Source organism: Euleptes europaea, chromosome 13 (assembly GCF_029931775.1).
Source record: "Euleptes europaea isolate rEulEur1 chromosome 13, rEulEur1.hap1, whole genome shotgun sequence".
NCBI classification, from domain to species: Eukaryota; Metazoa; Chordata; class Lepidosauria; order Squamata; family Sphaerodactylidae; genus Euleptes; species Euleptes europaea.
Genome location: NC_079324.1, coordinates 35,466,901 through 35,490,255, shown reverse-complemented (window position 1 = coordinate 35,490,255; position 23,355 = coordinate 35,466,901). Strand labels below are relative to the sequence as shown.

Genomic DNA, 23,355 nt, shown 5'->3' with positions numbered 1-23,355 from the left:
TTCTGTTGTAGTTTAAATAAAAAAAATTTTAAAGTTTGCTTGTACTATTGTTCTTCATGTTCTCATAAACTGACTTCAGAATTTGTAAAATGCAGGATTACAAATCTTCTAAATCAATAATTATCCAAGGACGCGCATTTCAGAGCACCCAACGGCTAAACAAGAATCTGCACAGTTCTAGTGCTGTGAAATCTATCTGAGACTCTACACACATCTTATTTTGAAAATCTAAAGTTGTATTGGTTCTTGTAGGTTATCCGGGCTGTTATCCGAAGGGTAAGCCTTTGACAATATTCTAAAGTTGTATGTTTGAAAGACAACATATGATTGAGTTGCTTGCGATCATTTTTTAAAATCTTGTTTTAACCTGCAGACAACATTTGTAAAAATTCACACCCACACAGCGAATGAGAAGCAGAACTTGGTTCTGCTTGAAATTTGTGGGTTTTGTGGATGCTAGAGTTTGCTGAATTGAAGAAACTGATCCTATCACATATTCCGGTGCTAAGAGCAAACTGTGGCGCTAAGACTTGGTGAGAGCGGATTCACATGATACCCTGATTTTGGTTTTTATCAGTTTGGAAAATCATGCTCTCTCTTGCTCTCTCATTCTCCCAATCTCATTCTTAGTGCTGAGATTCCAGATTTCATTGGCTGATAATGATTACTCCTTCTTTCCAACATGCGTCAATATTGAAGTGGCCGTGTCTTCACTTAGAGGCAGCACAGCATTGGTAAATGGAACTCCCCATGAGCAAATCTGAGCGGGTCTCATCAGTCAAGGATTTAGACAGCTTGAGGTGTGAAACCTCAACTTCTTTTCCCAGAAAATTCTTCAGCTGTGGTTCGCAACTTTTTCTGATCTTCTCAGCCTTGACTCAGCAGCAGTCTCATCGTATCCTGGCAGCGATGGGGTACGTGGACCTCAAGGGCCACCAGATCATAGCAGACTTGTGGTTACTCATACACCTACCAGACTGCCTGTGATGACTAAGAATGGATTCTAGGTGACCAGGCACCTAGAATCCATTATGAGGACTTTGGGTTCAAATGTGTGGAGTTCTGTGCTGGGAACTCAATTCCCAGGTGTGTGGGACCCCAGTTTGGATCAGGACCATGGCATGTTGAGAGAAGGACAACCAAAAAAGAAGGGAAAGAACTCAGCCAAAAAAGTACAGGGAACCTAAGGGTTGAGCTGAGAACTAAAAATCATTTAAAAGTATTATATTTATATATTCATTAGGTGTACACAATAAAACGGGGAAAAAACCCCACTGGGCCTGGACTACAGGCTACATATAAAACCACAAGTATTACAAAAATAATTAACACCGAAACACGTATGGTCTATTGGTCATTTATACTTTACAAATAATCAATGGTGTTGATTATTTTTGTAATGGTTTATGCTTGTGGTTTTATATGTAGCCTGTAGTCCAGGCCCAGTTTTTTTTATCCATTGTATTGTGTATACCTATATAAATATAGTACTTCTAAAGAATTTTTAGTTCTCAGCTCAACCCTTAGGTTCCATGTGGAGAGAAGGAACCTTGTTTGTTTAAACGAAAGCAAAAATCTAACTGGAGATATAAGGAACAATTATGAAGGTACCTTTTCTGATAATTTCTGACTCTTTCCCCCCATTGTTTGTCAACCTTAATCCCACCACATCTACAGACTATCAGCATTTAGTCTGGCCCATCACCAACATGTATCTGAAATGCCTATTATGTATATACGTGCCATCAAGTTGCAACTGACTTGTGGAGTCCCAAGCAAGGAGCTTTCAAGGCAAGTGAGAAGCAGAGGTGGATTGCCGTTGCCTTCCTTAGTGGTCTCCCATCCAAGTACCAACCATGTGTAGCTTCTGAGATCTAACGAGATTGGGCTGTACCATGCCGTCTTCCCTTTGAAATGCCTATTACTTAATGAAAAAGAGGCACCAGCAAGGCAGCTCTTTCTAGTGCCTGGATTCAGCTTTAGCTGCCTCCTCCCATTAGCAAGGAATGACAGTAAAACTGAAAATTTTAATTGATCTCTGTGTTAGTTTTAATTAAGCTGCTTTGAGAGCCACCCTTTGTTTTTAAATGCTAGTGTTATGGGTGCCATGTCCTGTGTTACTCCCCCCTCCCAATTCAGTAATAAATCTGTTCTGGGCAGCTTCTTTTTAAATACTATAATAAAGCATTTAATGGCACATCCAGGATGCTGGGAAGGTAATCCTACCTCGCAATAATGGGTTTAAATTGCAGGCGGAGAGGTACCGGCTGGATATTAGGAAAAGGTTTTTTATTGTAAGAGTTGTTCGACAGTGGAATCAGCTACCTAGGGAGGTGGTGGCAGTCTTTAAGCAGAGGCTGGACAAGCACTTGTCAGGGATGCTCTAGGCTAATCCTGCATTGAGCAGGGGGTTAGACTAGATGGCCTGTATGGTCCCTTCCAACTCTATGATTCTACACAGAGTTACTACAATAGGTTTAGAATGGAGTGAATCTGCATAGGATTTTCCCCAAAAGTTCTAAAAAACAACCTGCCATTTCTATGGTTTGCATGGCTAAACAATTCGATATATCTGAAACATTCAGTCTCCCTTACAAGACTTTTGGATGTAAAATTTCAAGGATCACTTTTTTCTGTGCCATTTATAAACTTTAAAATCTGTCTCCTTGTTGCAGTAACTTACTCTTTGGGATCCTTAATGGAAGAAAGTGTGGTGGTTAGAATGTTGGGAAGACCTGAGTTCAAATCACCATTCATGAAGCTCACTAGGTGTGCTTGAGCCACACACCCAGCCTAACCTACTTCAAGAGGAGAAAACAGAAGTAGGGAGGAATACATGCTACTTTGACATTTTTTGGAGGAAGGGTTGGATAAAAATCTAATAGAAATGCCAATTTTGACAAGAAATTCATATTCAGAGTTGCCAACCCTGCTGTCCAGAAGAATGTAAGTTTTTCCTAGTGTTCAGTGTCTAACATTGTCATCCTAAACAGAGTTACTCCCTTCTAAATCCATTAAGGTCAGATTATAATAGTGTAACTCTGTTTATAATGGCACTGTAAATCTTTCTTTGGGGTCCTCAGTATAATTTAAATTAAACAGTTTGTTGATATTGGACAACATTTTAACCTGTGTTGCAAACTTTTTATAGGACAAGCAGAACAACAGCTAGAAATTAAAACACAGTCTTGTATTCAACCTAATAATTCTGAGTTCCCCCCCATTACAGTTATAACATGAAACCAATCTGTAATGCTTAATACTTCTTTTAAGAAATTAGCTGGTCTATTAGTGCAAAAGCAGGCGTTTAGATATTTTTTCAAACCAACTTTGGGTATTTTAACTCTATCTCTACAGCGTGATGATTTTATTGAGTATTGTTTTATTGCTGATAATTTTATTATTGGAATATTATTTTAAACAAATTATATCACTCATTGGGTTTTATCATTCATTGTCTCAGGCATTATTTTTGGAGAGGTGGGGTAGAAATATTGTAAATAAATATATAAATAAATAAGCATGGTCTGCATGTGCGTGTGTAAAGTGCCTTCAAGTCACAGCTGATTTATGGTGACCTCTCTTGAGGTTTTCATGGCAAGAGACTAACAGAGGTGGTTTGCCAGTGCCTTCCTCTGCACAGCAACCCTGGACTTCCTTGGGGGTCTCCCATCCAAATACTAACCAGGACTGACCCTGCTTAGCTCCTGAGATCTGATGAGATCAGGCTAGCCTGGGCCATCCAGGTCAGGGCATTGTCTTCATACACAACCAATTTGTATTTTTATCACGCACTTTCCTTTAATTGGGCTATTAACTTATAATTGCTGATATTTTACTGTCTCTGCCATGAAAGTGTCTGGTTGACTTTAAGCTATTGTTGTGAAGGTAGAGGAGGAGGGGAGAGACACATACATTTCCCTGAGCTCCTTGAAAGAAGGGAAGAGAAAATACATGTAACTAAACTGCAAAAGAAAATGGAGGCAGTTTTGTCTTGTGTCCCTCCTCTGAAGAATGCTTTGAGTTGATTTGTATTATCTGTGAGGGTCCTAAGGAAAGAAATTCACAGCAATTGTTTCTCACACAACCTGACATGAAAGATCACTTTCTTGAAGAAGGACTATTCAACTACATAAAACATTTCATGTGTATAGAAAAAATACTCCCTACCGTGGCGGACTCTGCCCCTGTAAATCTGGGGATTTAGAAACCACTGAACATGTTCTCCTGATTAGTAACTTTTACACAATACCTCGTTCTAAGTTTATTGAGCCCCTCATACTGAGAATGGGACCCAACAGAAAAAGAGAAAAGATCGAAAAGCTCCTACAAGGAGATAATCCTTCAATCACCTCTCAGGTAGCAAAATTTTTGTACGGCAGCAATGAAAATTTGTTCAGATGTAACTTGGATGGTATTTATTTTTATTTTTTAAGTGATTTAAGACTCGGACTGTAAACCTTTGTAAGACCATTTTAGTCCATGTATTTTGTTTTATCTAGCCAAGGGCCGTAAATAAACTCTCTCTCTCTCTCTCTCTCTCTCTCTCTCTCTCTCTCTCTCTCTCTCTCCTCCCTACCGTATTTTAATGTTAGCATTAGCTCTTATGAACTTGCAGTAAAAATTTTTACATTGTCTTATAGTCCTTTTTGCTGAATAAAACCCACCTGGAACTCTTCTACACAATCTCCTGAATGTTTTTTATTCTTTCAAAGAAAGTGCCCGGTACACAGGATGTGTAACCTGTTTTAGAACATTTCTCTCCTCCTACTCTCGCAACATTCCAGTTTCATACAGCCTCATTTGGGTTCTTCCAAAAACGAGCAATTGAATGCTCTCCATGAAGTATTTTTATTAGAAAGTTGGATAGTCTCACACAGGCCAGGATCTAAAGAACTATGCAGACTTTTTCTATACAACCAAATGTCGGGCTGGCGTTGTCTGAAACAGCAGCCTCTCACACTGTATGGCCAAACCCTTTTTGAATTTGAGGGGCACATCAAAAGCAGATTGCAGCATTCCATATGTCTCTCTAGCATTCACAATCTCCACTGGGCACACATGGAAGGAGCCTTTGAATGTCATCCACTGAGAGCTAATTTAACATGTTGTAGTTTTCAATACATTTATGGTTAAAAGTATAGATAATTGACAACCTGCAGCCTTGATTTAAACTCCAAGTAATGATTTTAGGTTTCAAATATGGACCTGCATGAGAAAGTATATTTCCTATGTCATCTATTTGTTTGACATGAAATCAAGGTTAGGGAAAGATGTTTGTTAAAGGAATATTTTGTCTTTTTATGTCTGAGAATATTGTAGAAGTCTCATAACAATTTTTTACTGATTCTCAAAGCAATTTTAATTGGTTCTCAAAATAATTGACCTCTCGAAGGGTATATAAAGGGACTTAAGATTGTAAGAGATTGGATGTTCTCTCCCAGGCATGCTTACATGCTGTCTGTCTGAGAATTATCCCTGGCATGGCACAGTGATGGGAATGTAATTCTATTGTATTTTTCATTGTAATTTTTTTTACTGTATTTCAGATCTGTAGTAATTTGTTAGAATCTGTTAGATTTTTCCATGTAATCTAATTTCCATATATATTAGTGAATTTTTTAACTTTCATTAATAGTATTGAAGCATTAACAATAAAAATGAATTCTAATACAATTCAAAATTGTGTCATTGCTTGAAGTGGCTGGTTAAGTAAGATAACATATTTTTAGTAAAATACAAGATCTAGAAACATAGCCACCTATCACAGCAATTAATCTGCTTCAAACACCTGCCAGTTACCTCATGGACCCTCACCTGGATGGCCCAGGCTAGCCTGATCTCATCAGATCTTGCAAGGTAAGCAGGGTTGGCCCTTGTTAGTGCTTGAATTGGGAGACCACCAAGAACTCTATGGTTGTTATGCAGAGGCAGACACTGGCAAACCTCCTCTCTTTATTTCTGGCCTTGAAAACCCTACAGGGTTGCCATAAGTTGGCTGTAACTTAATGGCATTTTCTACCACTAGTTACCTCACAGACAGTGGTAATACTTGTTTCACATAGCAGCAATTACTACTGAAGCATTTTTTATGCCATCAAGTTGCAGCTGACTAATGGCAACCTTGCCAGGTTTTCAAGGCAAGAGGCATTCAGAGGTGTTTCCCGTCGCCTGCCTCTGCATAGTGACCCTGGTATTCCTTGGTGGTCTCCCACCCAAAATAGTTACCAGGACCAGACCCTGATTAGTTTCTGACAGCTCAGAAGATCAGGCAATCCTGGGCTATCGAGGTTAGGGCTTCAAGCTTAGCGACCCACAAATTTGGCGATTTATTTTTAAACCATCTCAAATAACACACTTTTTTTTCATTGACATGGCAAAAAAATGGCCAATTCACATGCTACCAACCACCATGAGAAGAGATTTCAGGAGATTTCCCCATGCACTTGTAATTCACAAATCAGTCCTGCATTGTTTCGTGTTGCAGCAGTTAGCATTAATATGTGGCGGCATCCTTCTTTCAAACCATTAAATACATCTTCTCCTCATTTTCAAGTCCAGCAGTTGAGCAAAAGATGCTTTCCTATAAGCTGGTTAACATGTTCAAAATTTACTTCAGTCATGGATTCTTCCTTTCTTTGAAGTCCAGTGAGGCAAAAATAGCTATTCGTGATAGGGGGAAAAAGGTGGGTGGCAATGTATAAATGCACTGGGAGAAAAAAAGTTGCTTTTGACATAGTAGTAGGAAACAATCTGGAAGTGAAGCATCCTAGACAGTTCAAACAATGACTTTGTTTATGCTGCTGTTGAGGAGATGACACCAAACAAGCATGCCATGTTGGAAGACTAGTTTGTTCCCCAGGAAGTTGTGGGCAGCACACTGCAAGCTTCTCATCACCGTCTTGCGCAAAGTAAGAGTAAAGTGGTATTCATGCTGGGTGCACATTGGGCATCGGACGCTGGTTGACACATGGACCTGAACGAGCCATATTCCCCGACAACCCCTAGACCTGCGGGCACAACCGTCACCATGAAAACATTCCTGTACTTGACCATCACGTTTGTGATAGCTCAGCTAGTTGGAGTGGTGCTTTATGGCTTATATCTTCACATGAAGCTGGACAAGGTAAGACTGGGTTCCCTGACTGGTGCTGCTAAGTGAGTTAGAATGGTTTTAACTGCTGAACGACAGAAAGGTTTCGCAGACGTAAAAAGCTGCCTTACTCTGAGCCGGACTGTGAGTTTACCTCATTCGGCTTGTCGACTCCGGTGGCAACTCTTCAGTGTCTGAGGCAGAGAAAGATCTTTCCCAACACCTGCTTCCCAAGATCCTTTGGTAGCTGTCAGTGACAGGAATTGGGACCTTTGGTACTCAAAACAGGTGTTCTGCCTTTGAGCCACAGTGAAAATATTATACTTGGGACCGCTAAGTGCTCCTTCCCTAAGCACAGATACAATGATGGTTATTTTAACAGGGTTTCTGGTATTCAGGCAACCAGCGGGCAGCCTTCAAAGAGGACAACTGGAAAGCAAAAGTCAGAGGAAAGAACTGTGGATGCTGGAATGTGCATCCCATAATTGCCAAGTTAACCCTTTCCAAATACTTTGTTACAGATAATTCTAATATATGAAGCTGCTTTTTAACGCGTTAGGGAAGGGCTGTGGCTCAGTGGTAGAGCCATCTGATTGGCATGTAGAAGGTTAAAAGAATCAGGTAGTAGGTGATAGGAGATTCAGGAGAGCTGCCGCCGGTCTCAGTAGGCAATACTAACCTGGATGGACCAATGGTCTGATTCAGTATAAGGCAGCTTCATATCTATTCATATGTGTGTATGGGTGTAGTTTCCTCCGACTGGTGACAGCTCCGTATGATCACAAGCAAAGTCTTTTTCCAGCATTTGTTACCTGAAATCCTTTAAGAAGAAGAGAAGAAGAAGAGTTGGGTTTTATACCCTGCTTTTCTCTACCAGTAGATTCAGGACAGACCAAAAGGAAGTATTGTTTCACACTTCGTGCAGTTAATGTGAATCAATTTGTTGCCATGACATAAGATAGCCACTAGCTTAGATGATTTTAAAACAAAAATTAATGGAGGACCATTCCAGTAGTAGTTCACCCTTGTGAGCTAAACAGAACCTCCATCTTCAGAGCCAGTATACGAAGATTAAGATCATATTAGTTCCCCACATTTGCAGAGTCCTAACCTGTTATAGCCTCCTTTTAGGCTTCCTGGAATTATCTGGCTGGATGCTGGACTAGGGATGCTTCCCCATGGAGGTTTTACTCTGGCTTGGCATGCCTGGAACAAGTTTTTTTTAAGCATCCAAATGCCACCATCCCCTAATCTTCCACTAGCCAGGTTTCCCCCCTGCTTTGTTCTGATCTGATCATTTGGGAAATATCATTTGGGAAATATCTGATCATTTGGGAAATATCAAGCATTTTTCTTGCCCCAGCTCCTTCTCCTGTGACTGTCATTCCCACCCCCCTCCCCGGACAACTGGAAGGCTTTCCCCAGTTTTTTTTTGTAGTTGTAGCACTGCTGAGTCGATCAAGGTGCAGGAAAAGCTGTATTGTAGATGCTGCTTGGCTGCTGTGAATGTCTGTGCATTCATGTCTAGCCAGCATCCAGAAAACCTGGGCAAAATGTGCAGAAACCTGCGGGGAGAGCAAGGTGACCTCTGATGGCAGGAAAATGCATGCATAATCAAGGCAAAGCCCTGAAGTAGTTGGCGGGGTCACTGCGAGGAAACAGCCATGCATAAATGGCCTGTGTGTGCAAAAGCTTGAATGTTGAGGAAGGGAATTAGTCTTACGGTCTTAAAATTCATTCCTGTTTTTAAGAATATGCCTTTACCAAATTCAAAACCAACTTTTTCAAAATTCACAGTCAAATTCAAATTGTAAACTTTTGCCAATTCCAACGTGCTGCAAAAAAAAAAAAAAAAGCCAGTTCTATTTATCAAAGGAACCAGTGATTAATTCTGTCTTAGGGCTGAAGTACACAAGATGGCGGGAGATCTTGCGGATATCATGTGAGCAGCCCCTTGAGATTCAGAACCTGCTCAGGATGCGGACGGACTTGTGGGGGCTTTGTTCTTGTTGTTTACTTCAGTTTATTTGGTTTGATTAAGTTGTGCTTTTAAAAATTATATTACCTATTTCTGTAAATCCCTTTGAGTCCCCATTGAGGAGAAATGCAGGGTACTAAATTACCTAAATTAAATCAATCAAATCATGTTTGGATTGCCTGCCTTTTAAAAAAAAATGTGGCTGTGGAGAGGGGTAACGATTCAGAACAGTCCTGTAATAGTAGGATGGGCAACACCTTTCCTCTATATGCCCCCTTCCCTGGGCCCAATAAAATCGTTCCACCCATTCCATGGCTACTTTTAAGAAAATGGATGAAGAAGATCACAGATCTTCTGCTATCTTGGCTAGTTTGGCCTTGACTCTCCAAAAGCTCATGGAGTCATGTGTCCAAGTAACACTGGGACTAATTACCACTAGCAGATGAGACTGATTCAGAGTAGTTATTGTGGGAACAAGACCAGAGGCAAAAGGGAAAACAGCAGACAACTGATCTTCACAAATGTGTGGAAGCAGAACTGGTTGCTTGCTTATCAGACCAAAATCAGAGCATGCCATGAATGTCTTCTCACAGGGTTTCTCAGAAGTATATTTCTCAGCGCTTTTGTAGGAAAGGAATTGATAATGTTTATTTGGGAAAAATATTTCAGATTAGTCCACAGAAAATTTAAATCTGTGTACGCCTATTCTCTAATACATGGGAAGCTTCCTCATGCTGTGTCCGGACCGTTCATCGCCCTAGCTTGGTATTATGCACTCCGACTTCCAGTGGTTCTCTAGGGTTTCGGGCCAAGAAAGTACTTTCCCACACCTGTTACCTGCTTAACTAAAGATCTGAGGGACAAAACCTGGGACTTTCTGCATGGAAAGCAATTACTCTGCTATGGAGCGATGGCTTAAAAAAGCTGGGAGGATAAAAAGTGAAGAAAATGTGTATGCTGCCCTGAACTCCTTAGAGGAAGAAGGAAAAGATGTAACAAGCATCTTCTTGGTGGTTGAAAATAGACCTGGTTGCATAGCAAAACTGTCAAGCAATTGCTTTTCCCCATGGTGAGCTGTTATACCCCAAAAATTCACTGACCAAAATCAAACACAGAGTCAAGAATCCTCAGGCCAACTGATTTCAGTGGAGGGCTTCAGTGATTCACTGTGCTCTGTGAATCATTCAGAAAACCTAGAAAGTCAAAAACGCACCAAACTTGTTAGAATTAGACCGGGGGTGTCAGGGCATTCAGCTTTCTTCTGTGTGACATTTATATATTTGTTTTCTTTCTAAAAAGTGTATTATTGCCTTTTCTCACAATCCAAGATGATTTGTTACATTTATTATACTTGGCTGTAAACAAACTTGCTTTCTCTGATTTTTCAGGTGGAAGATGAGATGAATTTACGAGAAGACTTCTTGTTCCTTAGAAGACTGCAGAAATGTCTGAAACCACAAGATGCTGGTGCAACTTTGCTGGATTGTTCGGCCATCTTAAACACGTTCCAGGAACTCCAGGGCCGATCAAGCGACGTAAGACACCATCTAGCGTGTGGCTGGTTCCTTTTTAACAGGCAGCTAAAGGCACTGCAAACTTTATGAAATATACTGTATTTGACAGTCATGATGATTGGTAGGGTTGCCAACCTTACGGGTGGTGGCTGGAGATTACAACAGAGATCTGACAGAGATCAGTTCCCCTGGAGAAAATGGCCACTTTGGCAATTGGACTCTGGCAATGAAATCCCTCCCCTCTCCAAACCCCATCCTCCTCAGGCTCCACCCCAAAATCTCCAGGTATTTCCCAACCCAGAGCTGGCAACCCTAATGATTGGTGAGCTGAACCTTGAACATGGTGTTGAGGAGCTGCCAAACAGCTTTGCAGCTGAACCATAGCTGGAGCTTTTCAGTTGCATTTCCTTCTTCCTTGTAAGCTCCTTTTGCATCCGTGCACCAGTGAAAATAAATTTGCCCTCAGGGTTGTGGATGGTCAGGTCAGGTAATTAGATTACATGGGGCACTACCATAGGGCTATGCAAAGATGCACACGTGAGAATAGCCTAAATGAGAACACCAAACAGTAAGACCTTTAGAAGTGGGGTTTTGATTTATGGTGACTGGCTGATTGATTAATGCATTTCCTGTTTATCAGTAAGATTGACTATTGTGTTGTGAGCAGCATGAAAAGGGAAGGGTGGGTAGGGTTGCCAACCTCCAGGTACTAGCTGGAGATCTCCTGCTATTACAACTGACCTTCAGCCAACAGAGATCAGTTCACTTGGAGAAAATGGCCGCTTTGACAATTGGACTCTATGGCATTAAAGTCCCTCCCCTCCCCAAACCCTCCCTCTTCAGGCTCTGCCCCTAAAACCTCCCGCTGGTTGCGAAGAGGGACCTGGCAACCCTACGGGTAGAGGGAAGGGAAACCTTGGACTATGGTTGGGCTGTGTAAGAATGCCCATGCGTGAAATACTGCTGATTGCACTGTGCTGTTCTGCACTGTTCGAATACACTGGAAGTAAGCCAAGAACAAGCTTGAACTGCACAAAGATGGCTGAACAGCCCAACAAAAATGGGCTCCCTGCTTGTGAATGGCAAGCAGAATGTGAGCCAACCTGGTAGGTGTTTGAGTGTCGCTTTAGGCAACAAGCCCTGCAAAATTAGATCTGTGCTCATCTGTGGTTGAGTTAATCATAGCATCTTTTGGTCATGCTCCAGGATGATAACAAGACAGGGCTCAATGTAGTCCCAATTTATCTCAGAGCTGTGCAGGGGAAAGAGAGGATGTTTAACCCTGCAACCTCCTCTTAGTTTTCCTATAAAAACACAAGCTACCAGCTTTGCTCTTAACATTTTAAAGGAGAAAAGGTATGTTATTTAAAAAGACAACCCCCCTTTAAAATGCTAATAACAAAGCCTGGCTTTGAATGGTGTAACTAAATAGCAGTTGTAGGGTTGAATACTCTCCCTTCCCTGCATGGTCCCTAGGCAAATTGAGGTTGCAATTTGCATTTTTATACTTGGCATAAAACACATTTCTCACTGAGCCCAAAAATCTTGTAACTGGAGAGTATACTAATATTTGAACCTGCAGCTTTCTTCATGTATTTGACCTCTGACCCCTGGCCCATGCTTTCAAGTCAGATCATTTGTCTGTCTGGCTCAATATTGTCTGTAAAGACTAGCAGTGTTATCTCCTGGGTTTCAAGCAGAGAATGGTTTTCATCAGCATTAGCTATCTGAAATCCTTTTAACTGAAGATGCCAGGGATTGAACCTGGGACCTTCTATATGCAAAGCAGATGCTCTAACAGTGAATGCGATCCAGCCTTGATCAGGTCAGTTTAGGCCAGTGATGGCGAACCTTTTAGAGACCGAGTGCCCAATCTGCAACCCAAAACCCACTTATTTATCGCCAAGTGCCAATACAGCAATTTAACCTGAATACTGAGATTTTAGTTTGGAAAAAACAACTCATACATTCACATATTTTGCGTTAAAAGAAAAACACAATAACAGAGCTTTCAATGATACAAACATTATTGAAAGGTAAAAGTTTGCATTTGGCATGCATCTCTCCAGGACTCGTCCTCTGCTCAGACACTGGACATTATTGCTAGGGTTGCCAGGTCTCCAGCCACCACCTGGAGGTTGGCAGCCCTAGTAGGGGAAGGGGGAGGGATGGAGAAAGGAAGGAACTGGGAGAGGAAAGAGAATGAAGGAACTGGGGAAGGAGGGAAGGAAGGAAGGAAGAAAGGAAGAAAGGAAGAAAGGAAGAAAGGAAGAGGAAGGAAGGTAGGAAGGAACTGGAAAAGGAAAGAGAAGGAAGGAACTGGGGAAGAAAGGATGTAAGGAAGGAAGGAAGTTTCCTGGGTCGGGCCTCAAGCCCCCCCTTACCGGCAGCTCTGGGGAGGCGGCGAGGCGACGGAGCGGGACGGCGGAGACGTTGGGCCCCGGCGCGGCGGCATTGGGCACCTGCTGTCGGGGGCAGGGGAGGAGGGGGCGGTGAGAGCGAGGGCGAGTGCGCCAACACTTGCGACCCCGCCAGCCTGCGGGCAACCTTAGGGGGCGGGGAGGGAGAAGGCAGAGGCCATGCAGCCACTCCCGAGCCAGAGGACTTGAGGGTGGCTCCAGCTACCCCACAAGCTTACCGCAGCAGTCAGGGATGAGCGCGAACGGGGGAGAGGGGGAGGACGGCGGGAGATGGCAAGCCTTTCTCCGGCGGACGCGCGGCTGTTGAGGGGCCGCCTGGCCCTCTGCGAGCGCCCGGAGGAGGTGGGTGAAAACGGCAGGGGGAGAGGCGCCTGAGGAGGAGGACGATGGCGGCGGCAGCCTGGAGCTGGACTGCTGGGAGCCGCCTGAGGGGGACAAGGAGGAGGAAGGCGGTGAGGAGGAGCTGCTTCTGGAGCCTAGAGGAGGAGGCCCCGCCTCGTTGCTGCTGGCCTCCCCGCCGCCTATCAGCTGTTGCGGGGCAAGAGGGGGGGAAGAGGAAGAAGCCAGCCACGTGCGTGCGAGGCAGGAAGCTGACCCGCCGACGCATGCACGGTGGGGGGGGGGAGCTCAGCTGAGAGAGGGAGGGGCACAGACGACCCAGGAGGCCTTTTGGAGCTCACCCACGCGTGCCGGCAAAGAGGGCTACGCGTGCCGGAAGTGGCACGCGTGCCATAGGTTCGCCAACACAGCTCTATGGTAAAACCATGGAGTTACTGCTGAATCCTAGAGCAGCGGAATATCAGTTCCAGGTTCAGCCTGGAAATGACATAATGTCATTGACGTGGCAGTGCCCCCCTATGACTCCACCCTCCCAATCTCGCACCAAATGCCATTCACTGGTTGGCAACCCTAAGCCCAAGGCAAGCTCACCATGCTAACTCACCACTCATAGCCTGCTGTATGGCAAGCAGAAATGTAGTGGGTGGAATTGTTCTTGATGAAGTGGTAGTGAACCTTCACCCAGCTACATTTCTGCACAGCAGAAAGCACAGCCAAGCAAAGAAAAAGCAAAAGCTGTCACCTCGAAACTAGATTTCGTGGTGGTAAAAAGGAAGCCAGCAAAGTTGCAGCCGCCTCGTTGAAGATTCTTGCCTTCATGCCCTCGTTTTAGACTTTCCATTTATGTAACAGCTTTTCCTGTCGCAGCATTCTCACCATGCAAATCCAGTAAGGGCAGAAGCTTTTGAAGACTTCTGAGTTGCAAGCAGAAAGGCTGTCCCAGATAACCTTTATGGAGCAAGCATTTTCACAGTCAGGATACACATTAAAGATCAGTCGCTGGGGGTAAACAGGGCTGGCTCCAGGCTTTGAGGGGGCCTTTGGCAAGATGTTCTCAAGTGTCCCCTCCATTTAGCATACTGTTCTCTCATCCGTGCACACTCTCACATACACAGTCCTGGAGAAGGAAGTGGAGTGTGACATGATAGCACGTCTTTAAACCCTACCAGGCTTCACAAACTGGGGAAATGTTGCACTCTGCCGCCTCCCGAAGTGCTTCTCCCAGCAGGTGACTTTGCAGGGGTTACTAGGGCATTCTCTTATTCCTGTTGGGCACGCATGGGCCAAGCAACCTTTCCTGGGCCATGGGCCTCCAGAGATGCCTCATCATGCCAACCTTTATTTGACTCACAGGCCAGGGCAGGAACCATGTCATTGAGCCCATCCAAATGGTGCCTCTTCATAAAGGTTACTAGGGTAGGAATAGTAACCTTCATAAAGAGGCACCATTTGGATGGGCTCAATGACATGGTTCCTGCCCTGGCCTGTGGTGCCTCTTTATAAAGGTTACTAGGATAGGAATGCCCTGATCTGGATGGCCCAGGCTAGCCTGATCTCATCAGATCTCAGAAGCTAAGCAGGGTCAGCCCTGGTTAGTATTTGGATGGGAGACCACCAAGGAAGTCCAGGGTTGCTGTGCAGAGGAAGGCACTGGCAAACCACCTCTTGTTAGTCTCTTGCCATGAAACCCCCCCAAAAAAGGGCTCGCCATAAGTCAGCTGCGACTTGACGGCACTTTACACACACAGGGTAGGAATGGGCAATTGGGGGGGGGGGCGGGGTACAGACAGGTTTGCTACTCCAGGAACCTATGGATCAATTATGTGAACAAAAGTATGAAAGGATAGCTATTCCTTATGAATTTACAGTGTGGTGTAGTGGTTAAAAGCGGCAGACTCTGATCTGGAGAACTGGGTTCGATTCCCCACTCCTTCACATGAAGCTTGCTGACCTTGGGCCAGTCACAGTTCTCTCAGAACTCTTTCAGTCCACGTGGACGCAGGCAATGGCAAACCACCTCCGAATGTCTCTTGCCATGAAAACCCTAAGGGGTCGCCATAAGTCAGCTGTGACTTGATGACAAAAAAAAATAAAAAAATAAAAAAGGACCCAAGACTCTGATTCTCCCACAGACTACCCTTAGACACCGGTCCATCCCTGATAACATAATCCTACTTGGGGATATGTTCTCGATGAGAAGTCAAGAAGGGTTTCTCACAAGGTGAAATGTTTCTGGCAGCCACTGGGTTTTGGTCAATGTCTAGTATAGTGTGCATCTTATAGATACTGTTGTGCTTTCACTAATACATTTTTTAAAAATTGTTTTGTTCTAGGTTCCTCAAAAAAGCCCCATTGTCATGCAAAAAGGTATGTGATCAACATTAAGATGGCAGTTTTCAACAGGAATTAGGCCAGATGGGTTGGATCCAGCCAACTTTCTCCTGTTACGCTCCCACCTTCTTAATTTGCACTTACATGCATCAGTTGTGGATTCCATGGGGCTAACCTCTGGGGAGCAATAAACTAATCTGATTCGATCTCCATTCCTAGTCGAGTTCATCAAACAGATCTGCCAACTGTGCTTGCTGCATCTCAGACAAGCTTGCCTGCGGGGAGGGGGAAGAGAGACCTGTTGGAGGAAAGGAACTATGGACCCATGGCCGAGTACATGCTCTGTGTGCAGAAATCCCTGGCATCTCCAGTTAAAAGATAGCAGGCTTGGGGAAAGAACTTCCCCTGCCTCAGATTCTGCAGAACAGTTGCCCATCAGGCCAGCCAATTCTGAGCTAGGACTCAATATGACACAGCTTTGTAGATTCCCGTGAGGTAACAGCAAACCACCTCTGAATGTCTCATGCCTGGAAAACACTATGGGGTCGCCGTAAGTCGGTTGCGACTTAATGGCACTTGCCACCACCACCATGAGTCAGCATACTGCCATAGAATTGGTATGCCTTATCTACTGTTAAGAACGAAATACTTTTGTCAGTTAGAGGGCAACGTTTGCAAACTTAAAAGTTAAAGATCCCCAAAGTTTTTACAACTTAGTTTTTACATTTAGTTCTAGATCATCTAATGTATCTCAGCTCTTAAGGTATTGGATCCCACTGAGCCAAAGTGTACCTTCTCTAGTCTCTGAAAAGCCAACTGAGAACCATTTTCTTTTCAGGGGAGAAGCCAACAGCATCCATTCACCTTGCAGGTTTCAAGGACAGCTCTCAGCCAGTATCAGGTATGGATTGTAAGAGTCTACCATGGATGCTTTTGTGGAAGAGGGTGTGATTATGAGTGGAAGCAATCATCATTTTCCCACTGTGTCTGTGTTTAAATTCATCAAAGAGTTAAACTGAGCATCAAATACAGGAAGAATAGTCAATGCAAGGTTTTGGTCTAATCCTGCCTGCTGTACAGCTGCAATTAGTTTTCAAGAATCCACTGAGAACACAAGCACCTTGGCTGGATGGGAAATTAAAGTGAAGGGGTTCCATTGGGGTTATTTAGTAATGTTATAATGTCATTCAAACTGATTATGTATCTGCAAGGTGCTTGGCTGGATTTCAGCCAATGTAATCCCTCTGAAACCCTGAAAGACATATCTATAGTATAAACTATAGTACAGACATATCTATAGTATAATAGTCAGCATATCTCCTCAGGGAATCCTGGGAGGTGTTCATTAGTGACAGCAATCAGTTATCTAACATACTCAGCACTCATATCAAAGTCAGACTCTCAGGATTTTTCAGAGAAGCCATGAAATACACCCAGTTATAGGTTTTTAGATGAGTCCACTGTATGAAGTAAGAAAGGTATCTAGTGGTCTCCTTGACATGCCGTTTTTCCACATGCATGGAAATTTTGACATAGGAAAGCATTCACATGAGCCATCCCAGCTTACATTCTGCAGTTACCACCGTTCTGGAAGGATCATGTCGGTGCTATTTCTGAATGTTTATTGGCTCCAAGACGAACCAAAGGAAACGTTCCGCACCCAACATACAGCCAGACTTAGCTTTTTAAAAAAAGGACTGGATAAATGTGTGTGTGTGTGTGTGGAGAACATTTCTCTAGCTGACAGTTAGCCATGATAGATCGCCTTCTTTTTCAGAGATGGCACCACTCAGATTAGCAACAAAGACTAGATTGAAACACACCAGTACAAATAAAAGGAATCTTGTGGCACTGTAATGGATAACACAAGTTTCTTTTTTAATTTTAGCATTAACTTTTAAGGACTAGAACCCATTGGGTCAGACGCATTTCATGGGTCCTCACAATATCAAGGGCCATTGTAAATGGGGTTGCCAACCTCTAGGGGGGGCCTGGAGATCTTCAGAATTCTAACTGATCTCCAGACTACAGAGATTAGATCCTCTGGAGAAAATGGCTGCTTTGGAAGGTGGACTCCAAATGGGTATTATAGCCCATTGAAGTCCCTCCCCTCTCCAAACCCTGCCCTCCTAAGATTCCCGCCCCCCCCAAATCTCCAGGAATTTTCCAACCTGGAGTTGACAACCCTAATTGTAAAAAAGGAAGTACATAAATTATGTAACATTTAACTGTATTCATGAAGTCTACAGAGAACACCGGACGCTCACCATCTTTTATTAGGTTCAGTCAATATGTAATGAGCAAACTTTCAAATTCCTCAGCGCTCTTCATCAGGCTGGATGTTTACCAAAAAAGAAAAAAGGGGAAGAGAAGGCTTGTCAAAGACGTTTCAGTGCATGATGGAAACATTCAAATCTGTAGATCGCTCCAGTCCTCATAGGAAGTGCCATGCTATCTTAATTAACATAATTCTATGTTAATCTGTTGTAACAAAAACACCAGGTTATTTAAACAAGATGTTGGACTTTGAGATGCCACTGGACTTCTGTTTTAATTAACGTAAGCCATTAAGGTGCAAAAAAGAGCTTGAGCCGCAATGAAGTCTGCTGGGAGAGAAGAACGATGGCAGCTCTCCTGTCGTAACTCTGAATGACAGCAGTAACTGGGATCTATCTCCAGCAAAGTGCAATATTTAATGAGTCAATAGAGGCTCAATGGGGTAGTGCTCTCTAGTGGTTGGAGGATGCCCCCCCCCCCCCCCAGCAAAAGCCTGTTGCGGTATTTCCCCAAAGAGACAAAAATTGTAGATAGCTGTGCTGGATAATTGGGGTGGGTGGGCTTAAAAACAGTAAAATATTACAAATGAATGAGCAAAGTTTTGAGTTCCACAGAACCCTTCATTAGGCTGGATCTTAAACCGATTGAAGTCTGCATAATACAGCCTGCCCTCTAAAGCCAATAGCAATTTACACACTTCTTGGCTATCCATCCTGCCCTGAAAAATCTCTGCCTCCCACTTTGTTTTGTTGTGCCTAACATTCAGGATGATGAAGAGTACTGGGGAACTCAAAAGCTTGCTCAATGGTTGGGATATTTTAGTTGATCCTAATAAAGTGCTCCACAATATGGTTCTTTTGCAAGTTTTCCTTGCAAACTTTTCGAACGCAGCCACTGGCGGTATTTTTCTTAACAAATGCCAAACTAGATGGACCACTGGCTTGATTCAGGCAAAATGTGCTTCGAATAAGGAAAATAAAAATAAATCTATTCTTCCCCTATAGTTTTGCAATGGACTGAGGCGGTATATGCCCCGAGTGATGACGCATTTTCCTACCAAGGTGGAAAGCTAAAGGTTACCAGAGGAGGACGATACTATATCTATGCCCAAGTCACCTTTTGCGTGAAATCTTTGTTGCACGCACCGTTCAGTGTGTACATGTACCTGCATCTGCCATCCGAGACAGACCAGCTACTGCTGAAAGGAGTGAGAACGCCCGGCCGTTCAGACAACATATGCAGCCTGCAGTCGGTTCATCTTGGAAGAGTCATTGAGCTCCAGCAAGGGCACACCGTCTTCATCAATGTGACGGACTCCTCCAAAGTGAACTACGATCACGGAAACACATACTTTGGCATGTTTGAGCTCTCTGAGAGGAACCTGTGAATCTTTTGCTTTGTTGAACAAAGTGCCTTCCTTCAATCTGTAATATTTATAACCTCATTCCTCTTGGGTTTTATTGCCCTTATCCTATTTTATTTTATTTATTAACAAGTATGTGGAATGTTAATCCTCAGAACATGTAATATAATGCTGGGTACCCTGAACCTACACATATACAAGCCGCGTGTCAGAAGCTATGTATAAGTGTGCTAGAGGCGGTGTGGCTAGGCCCCATCCTAAGCTCTCTTGTGCTGGCACAAGAAGTCTTAGGATCGCTTCCTATTTTGCTTTCAGTTTCGGTAGGCCAAAAACCAAACCAGTGACCAGAAAACAATGCATCACGTGCAAAAGAAACCCAGGTCAATCTCTCCTTTCTGGCTGTATCGTTTGAATGCGGTGAAGACAGCTATTTTCCAAGTCGTCTTTTCATCACGGCCTTCAAGCAGTTGCTCAGTTTTCTGTTGCAGCTTAAGTACAACAGTACCCTCTCTAGGGGTGCCAGACCCCTCTTACCACTGGTGGGAGGTTTTTGGGGCGGTGCCTGAGAAAGGCGGGGTTTGGGGATGGACTTCAATGCCATAGAGTCCAATTGCCAAAGAGGCCATTTTCTCCAGGTGAACTGATCTCTTATCGGCTGGAGATCAGTTGTAACAGCAGGGTTCAGGTAGTACCTGGAGGTTTCCAAAACAATAAGCACTTATGGCCAAAATACAAGAACTTAACTTGACATGAACAAGCCCAAACAAAATAAGACTGTATGAATATATTCTGAACAATGGCACTAAGGCAGTCAAGAATGAATAGCACCAATATACAGTCAAAGTAAATGTATAACAACAATACAAGCAAAGGGCATAGCCCGTCAATCTAAGATGCCGAATGAACAGATGGGTCTCCGGTAAAATTCCATTTCGCTTCTGCTTCATCAATTACGGCAGTCTCGAGATGATGCATACAAGGAACATTTGTTCCGAATGCAAGGCATGTACCTTTCTATTACAGCGGATGGCTGGTGTGGAGGTTGGCAACCCTAACCCTCTCTAAGTCAGGAAGTAACATGTGCAAACACTTTGATTCATCTGACACTGACGCATGTTTGTAGCTGATGCAGTTGCACATCGATGTTCATCCGGACACCGCTGAATTGTATAGGTGCAGATGAGGATGTGCAACACTATCTGGGGCTGCGACTGGAACCAGTGAGGAGCGGCTTAGAGCTGGACTGGGGTTATCAGACACGCAGCAGTAAATGAGCTGCGTCTCCCACAGAACACAAGTGATAGGGCCTTTTGAAAATGACCTTCCAGAACATTCTTGAGCATTGCTTGAAAACGTAATGAAGTAAAGGTCATCCATACTGTGCCAAACTGTGAGATAGACAGGCGTTTTAAGAAATGTAAAAGCGGTTTGAGTGGCATTTCATATCTCACAGGGGGCACAGCTGTTTATTTTGTCCCATGATTATCTCTGGTCAAACAGCCTATTGAGCATGAGTTTTTTTTTCTTTTTCCTAAAGAGATATTCCTAACAGGCAGTGGGGAAAGCGTACAAGCAATGAGCTTCCTTTCAAACTCTCTGAGGGGGAAAAATAATCTGTTCTGGCCATAATATTTGTACGCTCTCTTTTAATAACTTGGTTGGCAGCTTTGACAGTTTGGATACACGCAATGGTTTTAAAATGGATTTTGTGTTTGGCTGTTCCATCTAAGCTACTACAGGGATCATCTGGAATCAAAAGGCAGGAACAAAAAAAGTGAATTAACACTTTGGTGATTTTCAAAATTGCGTGGCAGAAAACAAAACAATACGTTTTTGTGTTCCCTATTGTTTGGTCTCATAGAATTTAAGGAGTTTGGGAGACCAGTCAAGGAGTGCGAGAACAGGGGATGGAGAAGCAAGAGGCATTTTTTCTTTAAAATCCTTCTTTATTTTGTTGAAAACCACAATTTAAAAAATTGCTCAAAATAAAAACAGGTTAGAAAAAGTTTAACTTGCATCAGTTGTCATAACAGTAAATAAAACCGTACATGATAAGAGATAAACTGGGATGCAAGGCAGTAAAAGAGGCAAAACAAGAGCACATTTAAAAAGGGGCTGTAAACAAAGAATATATCATATATGGGAACACTGCAATCAGTTTCACATGGCTTCTGTTCCTTTAGGATAGCTACACATTCTTCCTTTTTTTCTTCTTCAATGCATAACACGAACTGCATACATTACAAGCAGATGCTCCGTTTGGACAGTGAGACCAGCCTCCTCCTCAACCTTGCATAGCCAAGCTCCAGTTCCGGAGGCACATGCATGTTTTCACAATCAGCTCTTGCAACCCCGTGGCTAGGTATCCTCTTGGCAACTGCAGGGCGGCCCAAATGAAGCCTATCTCCAAGCATTCTACCTTCACCCCTCCCAGGCATGTCCATGTCCCAGAAAGACACGGCAGGCAACTCAGAGCTGCAGCAGCCATCCACACGCCAGCCCTCCTGCTCTGGTAGGCAGCTGCTGCTCCTCGTAGCTATCACGAACACATGAAGCTGCCTTATACTGAATCGGACCCTTGGTCCATCAAGGTCAGTATTGTCTGCTAAGACTGGCAGCGGCTCTCCAAGGTCTCAGGCAGAGGTCTTTCACATCACCTACTTGCTTAGTCCCTTTAACTGGAGATGCCGGGGATTGAACCTGGGACCTTCTGCATGCCAAGCAGAGGCTCTACCACTAAGCCACAGCCCCTCCCCTGCTCAACTTGAGAAGGGAAGGAAAGGAGGGAGGGCATGCAACAGCTGCTCCTGCCTCCCCTCTATCTGGCAGAAGAGAGGAGGGGAGGGTTGGCCAAATTGTACGGGGGGGGGGGGAGGGCAATGCCGCCTCTATTACCACACAGAGAGAGGATAGGCTGATGTGCAGTGGCAGGCCCTGCCAAGAACCTGGGGCTCAGTAGAGGCCCAGCAACGCCTGCCCTTGCCCAAGGTCCTGGCTTCCTCCTTTGGGATGACATTGATACCTATATCTTAGCAGAAAGACAGGACAGTATCATTGCTGCTGTGGGAGGCACAGAAGCCTGGAAGCATTGCTTTTTCTAGGCGCACCACCACTTCCCTCCCCCCTCACCATGCGCCCAAAACCGTTTAGTTCAGGGGTGTCAAACATAAGGCCCACGGGCCAGATTTGCCCCCTTGAGAGCTCTTATCCGGCCCGCAAGCCAGCCACTCTTGATCTAGGCTGGCAAGGCATGGCTCAGCCCCTACCAAATTACATTTATGTCATATCCAGCCCTTGTAACAAATGAATTCGACACCCCTGGTTTAGTTCCCTGGGAATTCTGTGCCCAGTTGGTAGAAGGGGGTCTGCCCCAGACTAACAGGCACGTTCCTGAGTAAATAAAGCAGAGAACCATTTTTAGAGCCCTGAGGCTGCTCTGAAAGTGTCCAGTCCAAACGTACCTGTTCTTCTGCAGGGTCGAGATCTGGGAGACCAAAACAACAAAAACGTGCGCCAGAAGCTGGGTACAAGCTGGATTGGTTGGCCCCTATGACATCACAAAGGGAAGACCCTCTCTAGTTCCTGGTACAGTTTTGCACTTTTAAGTAAGTGTCTTTAAAAAATATTAATATGGTGCTGAGGGAATGGATAAATGTGTGATTTCAGCGTTACGCACATCTCTGCTTCCAAGCTTGCTTGCTTTAACCTGATGCAGGCAAGGCAAAAACACTCCCCCGTGAGACCCCGTTACTCCTGCTGCAGCCGGAGTGTCTACATGGAGGTCTCCAGCTCGCCTCCTTCCCAACAGGCCTCTCAACAAACCCTGATCCAACCAAGCTCACCCTCCTCCAGGATCTCCTGCAACCTCCCCACCCAAGACTCTCCTCTGCCTTTCAGCAGCAAGACCCTCCATCTTCCTTTCCCTTCTGATACACCAAGATGGTGCAAAACACTGAGCGGCACTTACTCCATCAGCAGGAGTCCTTCTCCTTTACCCAGCACCCAGCAGTTGGCTGTTTCTGCTAAGAACCGAATCCAGA

At 44.1% G+C, this 23,355-nt stretch overlaps 1 protein-coding gene across 1 annotated transcript; it reads left to right on the top strand.

Annotated features, from left to right (window-relative positions):
- Positions 1–6,970: 6,970 nt before the first annotated feature.
- On the top strand, positions 6,971–19,339 carry CD40LG (CD40 ligand). The gene is made up of 5 exons (XM_056859003.1): positions 6,971–7,126; positions 10,460–10,606; positions 15,678–15,711; positions 16,514–16,576; positions 18,957–19,339. The coding sequence occupies exons 1-5, from the start codon at positions 6,971–6,973 to the stop codon at positions 19,337–19,339; spliced, it is 783 nt and encodes a 260-aa protein (XP_056714981.1).
- Positions 19,340–23,355: the final 4,016 nt, after the last annotated feature.